At 35.6% G+C, this 16,255-nt stretch overlaps 1 protein-coding gene across 1 annotated transcript; it reads right to left on the bottom strand.

Annotated features, from left to right (window-relative positions):
* Positions 1–441: 441 nt before the first annotated feature.
* On the bottom strand, positions 442–15,593 carry LOC131520849 (ATP-binding cassette sub-family G member 1-like). Its single transcript, XM_058745362.1, has 10 exons — positions 15,492–15,593; positions 14,995–15,051; positions 14,783–14,897; positions 14,002–14,150; positions 13,481–13,582; positions 11,107–11,205; positions 10,931–10,951; positions 4,668–4,826; positions 4,387–4,505; positions 442–3,171 (listed from the first exon to the last, which is right to left on the bottom strand). The coding sequence occupies exons 1-10, from the start codon at positions 15,591–15,593 to the stop codon at positions 2,943–2,945; spliced, it is 1,152 nt and encodes a 383-aa protein (XP_058601345.1). The 3' UTR covers positions 442–2,942.
* Between the last annotated feature and the right edge of the window lie 662 nt (positions 15,594–16,255).

Genomic DNA, 16,255 nt, shown 5'->3' with positions numbered 1-16,255 from the left:
TTACAGCGATTTTTAACAGTGCAGTCACATATTTCCAGTGAGCCTGGGTTGAATGCAGTATTCTTGTTTTCTACACTTTTGGACTTGATTCAGTTTTTACTCTACTGCTTCTTTCCCTCAATTACAGTGTTTTTTTTTTTTTTTTTTTCCTGTCTGATTTCCTCATTTATCCCTCCTAACTTGCTCTGTTCTGATATATGCTCTTCATCCCTTCACTCGTTCATAATTGTCTTCTATTTTTTTTTTTAACCTTCCAGTAAAGAGAGAGATTAGACACCCCCCCACCACAAAAAAAGTGAAGCATTCAGGTCCATAAAACAGAGCAGAACAAGCACAAGCACTTTGAAAACAATTAATCTTTATTATTATATCTAAAATGTAACAATTTGTGTAGCAGAAACATATCGTAGAAGACCATTACAGATCTGGCAAATTAAATTATAAAACGTTGAATGTCTACAGCAACCTCTTTCATTTTAATTCTAAATTTCCTATTGTAAGTACAAGATTCAAAGAAGCAAACTAAATAATAAAAACAATATACAATTAACATATATTTAAAAACAGACAAAAAAATATGCTCTACATTCTATGCAGAAATACCAAAAGAACAGAGGTAATATATCTAGCAAGAGTGCATCGATTTCCACATCAAGGTCCACAGCAAAGGTTTGGTATGATTATAATGGACATAACATTTGAATTAAAGCTCAGTATTCACATTGTGCCTGCAATGTTTAGTGAATAATGCTCTGGGGACCTACAGCTCAAAGGTCACCAAACATATGCAATGTGGACATTAATACAAAGAACACAGATAATAAATAACATTCTTCTTCATTTTTGTCTCCATTTTCACTTTTGCATTGTTATTTTTTGATTGTCCCATAAATCCGTGCATAGATGTCAACAAAGAATAAAGCATTAATCAATGACCCTTTAATGTTAATAAAAATGTTTGGTCGATAAATGCCACATGGAGGTGTGTGAGATCCTCTATGATTACTTATATGACCTTTGAATCAATAATTCAGGAAATTCAAAGGCATTTAGAAGAGTAAACGTGAAATTGTAAAACACAAAGACATTTCTGAATGTAGGAAGAAAATCTAATGATTTGCCAACTTTGAGTTTGTTAACAGTGATGATATCCAATAATCGACATTTCAATGAACAAATAAAAGCCATGCATTTTGCAAAAGCTCGCAAAATTCTTATTTGCATATGAACATGGTTTATCAGATGTACTGTGCATAATGTGGCCCCATAAACACAGGCAAAAGTCATTAAACTCTATTGACCAATTTTCCAAACATGCTGTATTGAGCTTTAAAGCTGAAGCATGTGCTTTTTAATCCTAAAATACATTCCCAGATCTTTATTTTTTTTAAGTACACACCCAAAATGTCAGCATGAATTAAATGTCACCACATGCCACATTACCCAGCAAGCCAGTTACTTTTTACAGCATCTGTAATGGATCTGTTTGCTCAACCAATGACAGAAGGGGTTCAAGAAACCTTTTTCAAAACTGTCATTATGTTTGCAGTTGTGTTTGGTGACACTAGTGGCACAAAAATTACACACAGTTAGGATTTGATGCATTTTTCCTTTTTCATTCTAATGTGATCAAGTTATCTTGGGCTTTTAGCTATCTTTCAGAGTGTTATATTAATTATCACAGTATGTGCATACTATGGCTTTATTTGTTCCTCTGATTTTCAAGTTATCATTCCACTACAAGAGAAGCAGCCATTACCGACAGAATAAGAGTTTTTCAGCAATGTAGAAGGAATGTCAGGTAGACCAGCAATTAATTATTGTCCTTTACATCAGACCATAAATAGGAACAAAAACAATCTACATCTATGTGCTCAACCTGGGCACCCTTGTGAAAAAGAAGCACACTTTAGCATACTTTTTAAAAATAGTACTTATTGAAGAAATAATTTAATTTAAAAGAATATACTTGTAAACCAATTGTACTGTTTTTGCACACTTAATCACATTTTAACTGCAATTAAATGAAAAGGCATTTGTGTACATTTATATTAAATGTAATCAGCCCGATAATTTAGAGCGCTTTCTTGACCCACTTAAGTACACCATTATATGTAATTACTTCTATTGTCAGTGAAATATGGTTAAAGTTTAATGCTGAATGTACCGAAAAGCATTTATGGTAAAACAAAATATACTTCAATGTGGTTTCGATTAAAACTTGCATGTCATGTATTTAAATATATTTGTATATTCATGTTTGTAATGTTTAAGTTACAATATAGCACATATAAAATATATTACCTTGAAATGTAATATCAAATAACACACTACAGTTTAAATTATAATCAAGTACTTTATATTAAACTAAGACTTTTGATTTGACATTATTACAAAGTGCACTTTTTAAAAGTGTACTTAAATGTATTAAGAAACACTCATGACAGTCTACTCTCTTAAGTGGTATTTTATTTAATTAATATTATATTATCTGCAAGTACTTTTTAAGATTTGAAGCACACTAAAAGTGCACATTTAATACAATTAAACACACTACGTTTTCACAAGGGCCAGATTCGAGCTCTCCAATATGATCACGCAATACAGCATATTACTTTTTCAGTCAAAATCAGTTCCTGTGAAAGTCTTTCATCAGTTTCTACGAGTTTTCTTAAGCGCGGCCATGTCTCTCTCTCTATCCGTACAGACGTTTGGTTGAGCCCCAAAACTGTTGCGTTCTAAGCGCTTTGTTTTCTTTTAAAAGCACGCAAAAGCTGGGCATCTACATACTGTGACTTCAAGTTGAGCCCAGGTTTCTGTCCAGTGTGGGAAAACATGGCGATGGTCAGTTTGGAGGGAACAAACCCTCTCTGCTTTGGCTTCCTCAGCCTAGCCCTCCCTGAGCAGGAAAGTCTCAACAGTCCATCAGGTCTTCCACAAGTCTACCTCTCAGCACTGATCTTATATCGCAGGACGAAGTAGGCGATCAGACGGAGCGACACAAAGAAGATGCCCAGTATAATGAAGTCCAGGTAGAGCTTTGCATCCTCAACATCCAGCTCCTTCAAAATGGCTTCAGACTTCTGGAAGTGGCACGTCTCATCTTTGTCGCAGTGCAGGTCTTCACGGTCAAGCCCGTAGATGGACAGAATGACTCCTTCAAAACCATATCTGAAAGGATTTAAAAGAAGACCACTTAAGATATACTGGTATCGTGTTTTGTTGTATTATACAGGTCTCTGGAATACTTGATTCTGATTGGTCAAACGCAGCATTGTGTTTTATATTGTCAGATATTCATTATTTTAACCACTAGGTACATCTCCTACATGGTTTCTACAGTTGAATTTCTTTCATATCATCCTACAGCCTCTTTCTACTTGCATAATAAAATAATTTAAATTTAGATCAATATCATGATCATTTATTTACTTATTTGGAAATTAATCATTATTATAAACCTCTTCTTCACTGTACATTATAGGCTATCTTACGTATTTAAAGACAACATAAATCACATTTGTAGCATATTTCATTTCTGTAATGAGATGTGTTTTCTAAGCAAAGTAGAATTCTTGTTCAGGAAATATCACCCTTGTGATAAAAGACGTTAACTTAATTGATATAGTATGCACTTGCATTGTACTTCAGATCTTAAAAGTATATTGTTAAAACTACACTTGCAGTTTATATTGTATTAATACAATAAAAGGCTACTAAGTCACTTTCATGACTGTCTCTTAACACACTTGAGCACACATTAAAAAGTACACTCTGTAACTGTATTTTAATATAATTTTGTAATGTTTTTAAGAAGTGCACTTTTTGATTATATTGCCATATTAAAAAAACATGTGATTATGATTTTAACTGCAATGTTTTTTTGTTTGTTTATATTACATTTTAAATACAGATTTTAATACAGATTACATTTTATATTTTTGATTATCATAAATGCCTGTCAGTACATTCATCAGTACACATAATTCAAAGAAAATAGAAGATTACATATAAAGATGTACTGGAGTGTGTCAAAAAAAAAAAAAAAAACCCTCTTAAACTATACATTTAATACATGGTAAATAATGTGTTTAAGTATTCAGTGTTTAAGTTCAGTTTGCACTTAAATATTTTATTTTAAAGTATATTATTTCCATATTAAATACTATTTTTAAAAGTATCCCCCTTCCCCACAAGGGCACATAACATGCTCTAATATTGCTGGTCAATCATTATTATTTCCTGTTGTCTTCAGGTATAAATAATTAAAGTACTAATTTATAAAAAATTCTAAAAATCCAGAAGAATGAATTTGGTGCATACAGTATCTATCACAGCTCAATACTGAGTCTAAGCTATAATGAACATTTCCTGAGGTTGCTTTACCTGACATAGGAAATGTATGATATCCATTGGAGGTATTTTGGAATGGTGTCAAAACTGACAAAGAAGCCTGAAAACAGCAACACAGGAATGGCTGTCACAGGACCGACAAAAGTTGCTACCTGTCAAAGAAACACAACACTGCATCATTATATCAACATTAGGCAAACATGCATTTTCTATTAATGGCATCGAAATGTATTGATAATGAGGCAAATTGTTCACATAATATCAAGCATATGACAGAACGATAATGGATGAGTCAAACATATTGAGGTATTTACTTGTAATGACGTGGATGCTGCTCCTATCAACAGTACAAGTGACTGCGCAACCAGTGACGTGAGTGTCCCCAAAGCCAGGAAAAGTATGAAACGAACTGCATCTGAAGGTTGAGATGTCATCCAGTACACTATACTGCAGTAGGCCACTGGGAACACAATCTGTGAGGAAGAAAAGATTGCTCAGATCTATCCTTTTCTGAAAGTATTTTGAAGTATCTGTTTTAGAGAGAAGACTGACAATTTGAATATTCGTCCATAACATTCAATGTTGCAAATTTGATTAGTGACCTTGGAATTTATTACTTCATGAGTTGTCTTAATTCTTGAATTTAGTAGTAATAATAATAATAATAATAATAATTTTGTAAAATGTTACAAAAATATATATTATGAATATATATATATATATATATATATATATATATATATATATATTTTTTTTTTTTCACCTAATTGGAGATTTTTTGCTTATGCATTACCACGGGAATGGTGCTGCAGCACCCCTGGAGTGTAGCCCACAAATAAATGGGGTGCGGTGTTAAAAATAAATGAATGAACAGTTTGTAACAAAAAATAAATGAATGAACAGTTTGTAACAAAAAATAAATAAAATTCATTTTATTAATTTGTATATTCCTTAAAATTCACTGAAAAAGTAGCCTGAGCCTACAATGACCTGAAGCAACGGTTAAACATGAGTTGAACCAAATTAATAATTAATAATAATAATAATAATAATTTTTATTTATATAGCGCCTTTCTAGCACTCAAGGTCACTTTACAAATCAGGCTTAAGGAACAGAGACAATAGACATCAATACAAAAAAAAAAAAGCTAAGAGTAATATACAGAAACCACTTACAAGATTAGATTACAAACAGAAAGAATGAAGAGAAACATCCATAACAGGGTACAGTTCACAGTCAATGACTTGAAGAGTAATAGTCAGAAAAAACATTTTTTTAAGAGGTTTTTAAAGGAGAGAAGGGAGGATGCCTGACGGATGGTTTGGGGAAGAGCATTCCACAATCTGGGAGCAACAACACTGAAGGCCCTAGCTCCTATTGTCACCAGACGAAACTTAGGGGTGACTAACAATCCCTCACTAGAAGATCTTAATGAACGGGCAGGAACATATGGCAGAAGTAAATCAGATAAATAAGAAGGAGCAATGTTATGGTGGGCTTTATAAGTGAGAATTACTATCTTGAAGTTTATACGCAAGGAAACCGGGAGCCAATGAAGATGATCAAGGATAGGGGTAATGTGATCGTTCTTTCTAGTGCGAGTAATCAAGCGAGCAGCAGCGTTTTGAACATACTGTAGTCGTTTGATATTATTAGCTGAGATGCCACAAAAAAGTGAATTACAATAATCTAATTGGGATGTAACAAAGGCATGTATAACAGTTTCAACATCCTGCTGACTGAGAGAGGATCGAATACGCGAGATATTACGTAGATGGAAAAAAGCTGTCTTAACCACTTTACCAATATGATCGTTGAATGAAAGAGTAGAATTAATGAGAACACCAAACTTTAGTGGAGGGCATAATCGGATCACCATCCAGATCCAGCAGTTGACTAGAATGCTTTGATACAACAGCTTTAGAGCCAATCAGAATTATCTCAGTTTTATCAGAGTTAAATCTAAGGTAATTTGCCTCTAGCCAAAGCTTGAGTTCCTTGATGCAATTTGTTAATGAAGGCGGAGGAAACACTGAAGTGGAAGGTGTACTAAAATAAATCTGAATGTCATCTGCGTAGCAGTGGAAGTTAAACCCATATTGCATAATTATTTGTCTAATAGGTAGCATATAAATGGTGAAGAGGAGAGGGCCCAAAACAGAACCCTGAGGTACACCAGAGCTGATGAATGATCTGTGATTCTGGTATATAACAAATTGTTGCCTCCCAGTCAAATAGGAGGAAAACCAATCAAGGGCTGTGCCAGTAATTCCAATTTCTGAAAGTCGTGAAAGGAGTATCTCATGACAAACAGTGTCAAAAGCTGAGCTGAGGTCTAATAGAAGGAGAGTGATAAAAGCACCAGAATCAGAAGCTAAAAGAAGATCATTGATAACCTTAACCAGGGATGTTTCCGTACTGTGTAATGGGCGAAAACCAGACTGGAAGGGCTCGTAGAGGTTGTGTTCAGTTAAGTTGGTCTGTAACTGGGAGGCAACAACTTTTTCTAATATCTTAGAGAGAAAGGATAAGTTAGAAATAGGCAGAGGCGGACAAAGTACACAACTTCCTTACTTGAGTGAAAGTACAGATACTACTGGTCAAATACTACTCCACTACAAGTGAAAGTTGTAAAGACAGATTTTTACTTAAGTGAAAGTACGGAAGTACATGTTTTTAAAAGTACTTAAGCATCAAAAGTAAAAAGTAAATGCATTGTTTTATTGTCGCATTGTTTTGTATTTACAATACCATATGCCACTAATGCAACCCACTGAATACACTGATTAGCTTGTATTGTCTTTGGAATTAATAGATTTTATGTTACAAAACATACTGAAATGGAACAACTGAATGAAGATAATTATCTTTACTTTTTATCTAACACTCCTACAGCTACATTGTAACTTTTAAACAAGTATTAAAATGAGTTCAAAGTTCTTTTTCAAAGATATACTGAAGTCTATGATATGGTTCATTTTAGGCAAACAAAGCAAACATTGAAAAGAAAACAAACCTTTAATCTCTTCAGAAAACTGGATCATACTCTCTCAGTATGGCCATGGGTGTGCAGGTTGCGCCAAAGAACCGTCTTTTTTAATTTTGCCATCAACTGATCAGTGTTCATAAAATGCTCAGAAATCAGTGAACTTCACAACGTGGCTAGGGTTGGGTATTGTTTGAATTTTATCCATTCTGATTCTGCTTATTGATTTCAATTCTTATTAATTCCCAGTTTAGATTAAAGTTTTCATTTAGCCTACTTTTTGATCATTTCTTTGCAAATAATATATGTATTTATGTGTAGTGTTTTGACAATAAAATAATGTTCAGATTTATATACTTCCCTGACCAGTTTTTAGCAGCAATTTACCAGTAGGCCTAAGTTTATATATATATATATATATATATATATATATGGTAAAATGAGGGCAGTCATTTTTGACAGATATATTAGCCTACCATTTGTATTGTCATAGTTTAACTACAAAAATTCAACTACTATAATGAAACTATGGTAAATTTGTGGTTACTGAAGTTACTACAAATAGCATAATTATGGTTACTATAGTGAGATAATAGTAAATTTGTGGATACTGTGATTTTACTGCAAATACCATAGTTATGGTTACTATAGTAAAAACATGGTTAATTTTCCAAAGAGATTTAATGTGTTAACACATGCCTTTTTAGAGCGCTTTTAGCTGTGCAGTAGCGCGGACGTTTACATTAGTTTAGCGGGGAAGATCCTGAGGTTGCCAGATTTGCCTAAAAAATATCAGCCAAATGTCCATTCTAAGCTAGACGGAAAACTGCAGGCTTAGAAATACTGTAAGACTTGGCAACATAGGAAGGTCCTGGCAGATCGCAGGCCGGATTTTCACAGAAAAAAAAGGGTTCAGTGAATCTGAAAATGCACTCATTATAAAAACTGCTACATATAACGACTTTCTACTTGGGGACCTTGATATAAATGTAGTTGAGTAAAAAGTACGATATTTGTCTTTCAAATGTAGTGAAGTTAAAGTCGCAAGTTTCCAGAAAAAATAATACTCAAGTAAAGTACAGATACTCAAAAAGTGTACTTAAGTACAATACTCAAGTAAATTTACTTCGTTACTGTCCACCTCTGGAAATAGGCCTATAGCTACTTAGGGAAGATGGTTCGAGACCATGCTTTTTAAGAACTGGAGTGACAGCAGCAATCATAAGCTTGGAAGGTACAGTTCCGGATGACATTGACGTGTTAATGAAATGAGTGATGGGTATTGACAGGGCAGTCAAGCAATTCTTTAGTAAGAGGGTAGGTGCAGGATCAAGAAGACTAGTAGAGGAGTTAGACAGCCTGATCATCTCATCAACCACTGTGGGGCGATAGAGTCAAAACTAGGGAGACTATGAGCGTGGCTTGATGAGAGAAGTTCAGTAGTGGGAGCAGAGGTAGGGTGTAGACAGGTATAAGATGTTTTACTCTGAAAAAGTTCAGAAAAGCGTCACACATTTGATCAGAGCTTTCTAGAGACCATGAAGGAGGCTGAATTAACTTTTAATTGAAGTAAATAATGTTCTAGGCCTGTTTTGGACTTATTAATAAAAGTGGAGAAATAAGATGAGCGGGCTGCATTAAGAGCATTCCTGTACTGCTTAATGTGTTCAGTATAAGCCAAGGAGTGAACAACAAGGCCAGTTTTCTTATAAAGCCTTTCTAGCCGGCCTTTGGTTTTATTGCCCTAAGCTCAGTATTGAACCAAGGGGCAGCGTGAGGAAGGGACCTGTCTAAATTTTAAGGGTGCAAATTGATTCAAAATAGTAGAAATACTTTCATCATAGAGATTAACAATGTCTTCAGCACTGGAAAGACTATAGCAACCAGAAAGGGAAATCACTAAGAGCAGCAGAGAATGACAGAGGATCAACCAACTTCCAAGCACAATAAACAATCGGAGATTTAGCAACAGATTTTGGAGTATACAAATCACAAGAAAATTCAATCAGTTTATGATCAGAGATACCTGATCAGAGATGTCAGAGCCTTTAGAGGCAATAATGTCAATACCTGTAGAACAAACCAAATCCAGTGTGTGGCCATGTACATGAGTTGGAAAATCAATATGTTGCTGCAGATTAAAACAATCAAGGACAGACATGAATTCAAGGGCATGAACAGTATCAGTATCAACATGAATATTGAAATCCCCTAGCAGTAGCATAGCTGTAGATTGGGCAGAAGCAACTGTCAGCAATTCACACATATCTGATAGAAATTGTATGTTCGTTTTAGGAGGACGATACACCAGTATTATGAGCAGTGAAGTGTGACCAGTGATTTTAAATGCCAAATATTCAAATGATGTCACCTCGTGGAAAGAAGACAGCTCAATATGAAGACTCTGGCGATAGACCACCGCCAAGCCCCCACCCCTTCCTCCAATTCGGGGCTTAGTCAAAGTACCGAAACCAGGAGGAGAGAGCAGATTAAGTTCAACAAAGTCATTAGATGCTTGCCAGGTTTCTGTGAGCATCAGCATATCACAGTTATTGTCAGAGATGAAGTGCCGAAGAAACGTTCCTTTCCCAGTTAGAGACCGAGTGTTGAGTAGGGCAAAATTACCACAATGCTGCACATTCTTGTTAAGCACAGTGACATCTCTGGTCCTTTCTAGTTGCCTTAGTGACGATAAAGAAACTCCGCGATGTATATACGTAGTGGACGACTTCCATGTACTTAATCTATGAGACCAGATAGAGGGGATTGAAGCAGGAGAAGAGAAGTTCATCTTCAGGAGCCGTTTAGGAGAACGATGGATATAGCGGGGCCGATGAATAATTCCATTAGTTTTACACAGTTCATATGTGATGGGATCCAAACGGAAAAAACAGTTCAAATGACGCAGCTGCACCACAGTCAATTGACTGTGAAAGTCATTTTAACTTATTAAATGACTTAAGATGCCATGTTTTTTTTGTTTTTTTTTATTAGGCCCTATATTATTACCTGTGATGTCTGTGCCGTACCCAAATTAAGAATTAACGATTATTTCTACAGACATAGCAAAGAGACAGCAAGAGTGAACAAGAGCATAGGAAATGCTCTTTTAAAGTATATTATTTCCATATTAAATACTATTTTTAAAAAGTATCTGTATCTCAGCAGCAACAAATCTCGCATTGTCACATCTGTAGCGCTTATTTTGATCTTAAACGTTTGGTTTTCCTATTCCTATTTTTGTTTCCTATTCTTGAAACAAAATTAATGCTTACGGTTGATTCAGTATTACTCTTAAAAAAAAAAAAAAAAAAAAGCAAGGCTATACAATAAAATAGAACAATGACAAATTTACCTAGCCTATATTAAACTTTGAACTTTTATTAACAAAATGAATAAGGATATGTTTTACCCAAGTTTAACACACAAATGGGCTAAATATGGATTTCCTCTTAGGCTACCTTAAAACCATCGTAGTTTGTGGTTTATTATCTTATTAATTAAAACACATCAGCCATAAAATAGTAGCAACAATGGTGTCACGGATCGGCCAGGCCCAACCTTCCACCAATCACAACGCTCCACCTCACCTGAGTACTGATCATGTCCACCTGCACCTCATCAGCTCATCACCAGCACTCAGGATAAAAAATCCCATCTCCACACACACTCACCGTCCGATCTTGTGTGACCTGGACTCCTCTACAGCAATCTGTTGAGACAAAGAACAATATCCTTTTCTAAATACCTACCTCGGAAGTCTTACCTTCTGTGTCTGCTCCTTGTGTTCCTCTCCTCCTCCTAGATCGTCTTCCCCCGGATCTGTGTGTTGGTAGTGGTGGGCAAAGCGAGGCTTCGTGAAACACTGAAACAGTCGAAGCAAATGTGTCGAGGCTTCGAAGCAATTCGACACTCGTCTCTACGGTGACACCTAGTGGTCATTTTCAAGTATTGCTCTGAAACAGTTTCGACAGACAATCAGTCATGTTGTGTTCGTTTGTTCGCCAAGTGATTTGGGGGAGTGGTTAGTGTTCATGACTGGAATGCTGTCATCCTGGTTTCGAATCCCGCGTGAAGCAAGTAATTCATAAAATTATAATAAGCATTTAGAATTTGTGTTTTTATTGTTCTGCTATTCTAATGTGTTGAAACATCGGTCTGACATCTGAGTGAACTCTTTATCAATAAATGTTATTTTGGTCATGAAAAATGAACATTAATAAAAGACATCAAGCCACAATGTCTGACTTCTTTTTTTTTTCTTTTTTTTTTTACATATAAAGATTTTTATTTTAAAATATGGATTTTCTAAACAGTGTCTCAACACTTTGTGATCTGAATTAGATTTCATACAATGTATGCCTTGCTTAGATGGCCCAGCAGTGTCAATAGCAGGCCTAGGTACAGGGACAATGTTACCATCCTCTGCACCCCCAAAAGGGCAGGATGAGTGCTCCTCAAATGGCCCATCGTGGATGTTGTATTATTACAGTAGGCTAGCTGATCACAATACACACATCTCACTTTATTTTGTGTTTCCAAATGGAAATGCTCCCACACCACAGATGCGTGGCATCTCTTGCATGGAGCGTCCATTATTATGTAATCTATCAGTATGAAATAATCTATGTATCAATTAGCCTATGATATCCTATCTCTAACTTGCTGTGCTTGTCACTATCTCACTTATATTAATGTATCAGTATATTTATCCTAATTACCTGTCAATGTCTATAGCCTATATCTATCAATATCTTAATAATAACTTTTCATCTAGCCTAAATATAATTAACAAGATTACACTATAAATATCACTATATCGCAAAATCTTTCTCCTCTCACAAAAACCCACGAAGTGAAGATGCGTTAACTACACTTTTATACTTTGTGGGAGTTAGGTTGAGAAAGATGTGCGATTGTGTGATTTGTTCCCGACCCTGTCAATCAAACGCAGATTCAGTAGGTATGCCAAGTCTCGAAACACTTGTGACACGCCCGATGCTTGAATCGCCTTAGTCACATGACATGGGTTTTCGAATCACGCTTGAGCAGTGTTTGAAACATCTGCGCTCGGGATCTCGACACTGTGTCGAAACATCAGCTTTGCGTCAGCCATCCCTATGTGTTGGTCAAGCCCCCGCTCCTCGCTCCTGGAAAGAGATATAGTGTGTGTGTGTGTGTGTGTTCAAGATTACCTCAGCTTCCCTGCCTTTTCATTTTGACTCCTCTGTCTAATAAACCTTGCATTTCCACTCAACTTGCGTCCGACCCATACTGTGACAAATGGCATGTTCGCATATATTATGTGGGCATCAAAGCTGCAAACATGAGGAACAACATTGAGAAGAACAGGAACCTGGAATTGCTAAGGACCTTCTTGGCCTCGTTGCCAATGCCCGGGTATAAAAGACCGATCAGAATTCCAATCCCAAGATGAGACATGATGCACAAATGAGTCAACACCTAAACAAAGAAAAACCATGTTCAAATCAAACCTACGTTCCTTCTGTTTTTACTTCTATACTCACTTTCATGTGTCAATCAGTACTGAATTGAGAATGGCTTCTGAATTGCAGCTCAGTTACTCAATTTCAAAATAATATGAATTTAGAGCGCAAACAGGATGCATTTATTTTAATCCTAATTTGAATTTAAGTTAAATTTAAATAGAATGAAATTCTGCTGTTATGTGATATATGTGTATTTTCTAATATATCATATTCAATATATATATCAGTTTCAATAAACCATGATCATTTATATATTTTATATATATATATTAATTCATGCACACAATACGAGAAATTTCCAAAAACACTGGATGATTTAAATGAAATGGCGATCTGTTATCCATTTATGCATAATGCATTATTTTTAATAATCCTTTTCCTGACCATGGTGGAAAACACTAAACATTCAAAGGAAAAAAAGAAGAAATATATTTGAATAACAATTCAGTAAATTTCAGTAAAAACTCACAAAATTAAAATCAATTACCTCGCTACTAATATTAAAAAGTAATTAGGATCATTATATTATTACAGGATAAGTTTAACTTCTGTTTTTGTTGCATAACAGCTGCTATTTGGGTCTGCTGTGTGTGTTATTAAACTTCCCCACACGGTGGCAGTGCTGCTTACCGAATCTCTCATGATGCTGAGAAAAGTTCTCTTGAAAAGGATGCAAAACTGTGTCAGGCAGCTGGCAGAAAAACTATGGCAACCCTCTGAGGACGAAGAGTCCTAAAGAAAACAGGTTCAATTATTGCATTAATTGACTCTCAAAAAAAAAAAAAAAAAAAAAAGGTGCAGAAATTGTGCATTACAGTACCTTCAAAAGAACACCTTTGTACCTTCTTTACCCCTAAAAGATACATATTAATACCTCAGACTAGTAACATGTATCTATAAAGTAGCAATATGTAATCTTTTGGTACTTTTATGAACTGTTTTGGAATAAAAAAAGGTACAAAGTTGTCTGTTTGAAGGTGCTGCCCCAGTGGAAAGCTGTTGTACCCCTAAAGTTACAATTTTTGCACTTTTGAACAATTTTTGCACTGCAATCTTTCCTAAAAAAAAGTGTTGTATAGAGATACTACAGATCCCATATGACATAACACTCACTGCCTCATGTTACATAAAGGCTTTATGTATTTACATACCTCATCGGAATGTCTGTGCCACAGGAAGGGATTATGGACCCCGTTACCATTCATTTCACTTTTGTAGTCTTTCTCACACTTGCACTCTTGAACGGCCTTCACCAGCCAAGCCGTCTGGTCACCGTATTCACCAGAGGCCACCTCCATTACTGAAGAAATGAATAAAAACACTCTCAGACTCTGCTGAGCAACTCAAAAAGACACCTGCACTGAGAATATAGATGTGTATTATTTTCACTCTCTCTATTACTCTCACTATATTAATAATTTACATATAGACAGCATCCAAAAATAACATTTTGCATCTGTCAGTGGTGAGTGAACTGGTAAAACTTGTTTTTAAACGTTGATAATTAATAAGCAATGTATCTTGAGGAGAAAATCATCATATTTTAATAATTTCTGAATGATCATGTGACACTGAAGACTGAGTAATGATGCTGAAAATTCAGCTTTGATCATACCAATAAATTATATTTTTAAATATATTATAATGGAAAACAGTTATTTAAAACTGCAATACATTTTCACAATATTACTGTTTTTTTTTTTTTATTCCACTTTCAGTCAATGCAGCCTTGGTGAACATTTTTTTTCAAAAACATTAACAAATCTTACTGACTCAAAACTTTTATGAAGTCTTTTATAACTTCACAGACTGCAAATATCAAGCAAAACTTCTGCAATTCCTGAAAGTGTTTTTTTTTTTTTTAGCGATTTTTGTCTGTGTGTGTGTGTGTTAATGTTGGACCACTGTGTACTGAGAGCGTTATTTTCTTACTGAAGTCTGCGGGGTTGTGATAGGTGGGGCAGTTGAGTCCCAGTTCTCTGAGATAAGGGATTAAGCTCAATACTCTTCCTCTGTAAATACACTGGCCTTGAAAGAGGACATAAAGCTGGAAAAAAAACACCAAGAATGAGGTGTAAGAGACAGCATTTCGCATAACAGCATGCATTTAAAATATTCAAGTATGAATATAAAATCATGATCACCTTATCAAAGAGTTCAAACACTTTAGCGCTGGGCTGGTGAATTGTGCATATGACAGTTCGAGGGAACAAGGGTTACACCAAGACAGTACTTTTCATTCTAATAGAAGCAGGGGCAAATACAATGTATGGTACGTGTCAAATTATTGGTATCATCATCTGATATCATCACTGTACCACCACAGCCAAAACATCTGAATGACTCAAGTTGGCACTGCAATGCAGTGAATTGCAATGTGATACTGAATGCTTCAGAGAGTTTATATCTCTAAACATTGCACTTTATGGTCGTAACAACATAAAAACAAATTCATTTAATTTCTCAACAGATGCTGTATTTAAAAATGCATGAGCACAGTCTGATAAAGACAAACAACAAGTGAACATTATTACAACATTTCATAAAACCACTGACAATGGCAAGGGTTACCAACATGGTCACACACACCCACAAGTCATAATGTCAGCGTGAGAATGTTTAAAACCGGTTATATTCTCACCTTATCCCAGGCCATCCACTGTTTGACTGCTTTGTCCAGGACCAGGTCCCCAGTGCTGCTGAGACATTGTGAGTTTGCGTTGAGGTCTCCATTGGACCCCATTTTAGCGGTAGAGCTAGATGGGTGATTTAGATAGGAACTTCTAATCCAGCTGCTTTCAAACGGTGAGACTGAATGTTTTTGCGCACAGCATGCTCGGAAATTAAAGATTAACGGCGTGACATCACCATTCAAATAGGTCACAGACGAAAGACGAGACAGACCGTCAACTTGTCATACTAAATGCGCATCAAAATAGGTGCTGTTGTACTTCGCGTCTCATCCATGCTCACAGACCAAATGATATTTGGATCGTTTTAAACACTACATTTTCTGACGACTACATTATTGAACATAATTAAACATTGAATGCATTGCAGCTGGATTAGTTCACTTTAAAGCTAGAAACGCTTCCTCAGCCGGTGAACCACATGCAGTTAGCATCAGTGGATTTAGCCTAAGTGAGTTTGTTGGTGATCAGAAAAGAAAGCAGTTCCGTTATTTACGCACGTCACATCACAAAACACGTGTGCAAATGTTTCTCTATAACTGGATGAGTGTTACTGTGGCTTTGTGTCGCATATGAACAGCTGTGACCATCAAACTCTTTAGCTAAACGCTCTCGGTTACTAACCTCGATTCCCCCGAAATAAGGGAACGAGATATTGCTATGGGAAATACCTTTTCCTCGAATACTACTGAAACCTTATTGAATCACGCCAGTG

The sequence above is a fragment of the Onychostoma macrolepis genome, chromosome 15, assembly GCF_012432095.1.
Source record: "Onychostoma macrolepis isolate SWU-2019 chromosome 15, ASM1243209v1, whole genome shotgun sequence".
Lineage (NCBI taxonomy): Eukaryota > Metazoa > Chordata > Actinopteri > Cypriniformes > Cyprinidae > Onychostoma > Onychostoma macrolepis.
Note: the sequence above shows the minus strand (reverse complement) of the source record. Positions and strands in the feature narration are given on the sequence as shown.

Bases quoted from the DNA above. Each gene is read 5' to 3' on its own strand.
- LOC131520849 (XM_058745362.1), bottom strand. From the start codon at position 15,593: ATGGGGTCCAATGGAGACCTCAACGCAAACTCACAATGTCTCAGCAGC. The intron at 10,952-11,106 runs GTAAGACTTCCG...GATGAGGTGCAG, and splicing joins ACAAGGAGCAGACACAGAAG to GTGGACATGATCAGTACTCA. The intron at 4,506-4,667 runs GTAAATACCTCA...TTTCTTTGACAG, and splicing joins CAGCATCCACGTCATTACAA to GTAGCAACTTTTGTCGGTCC.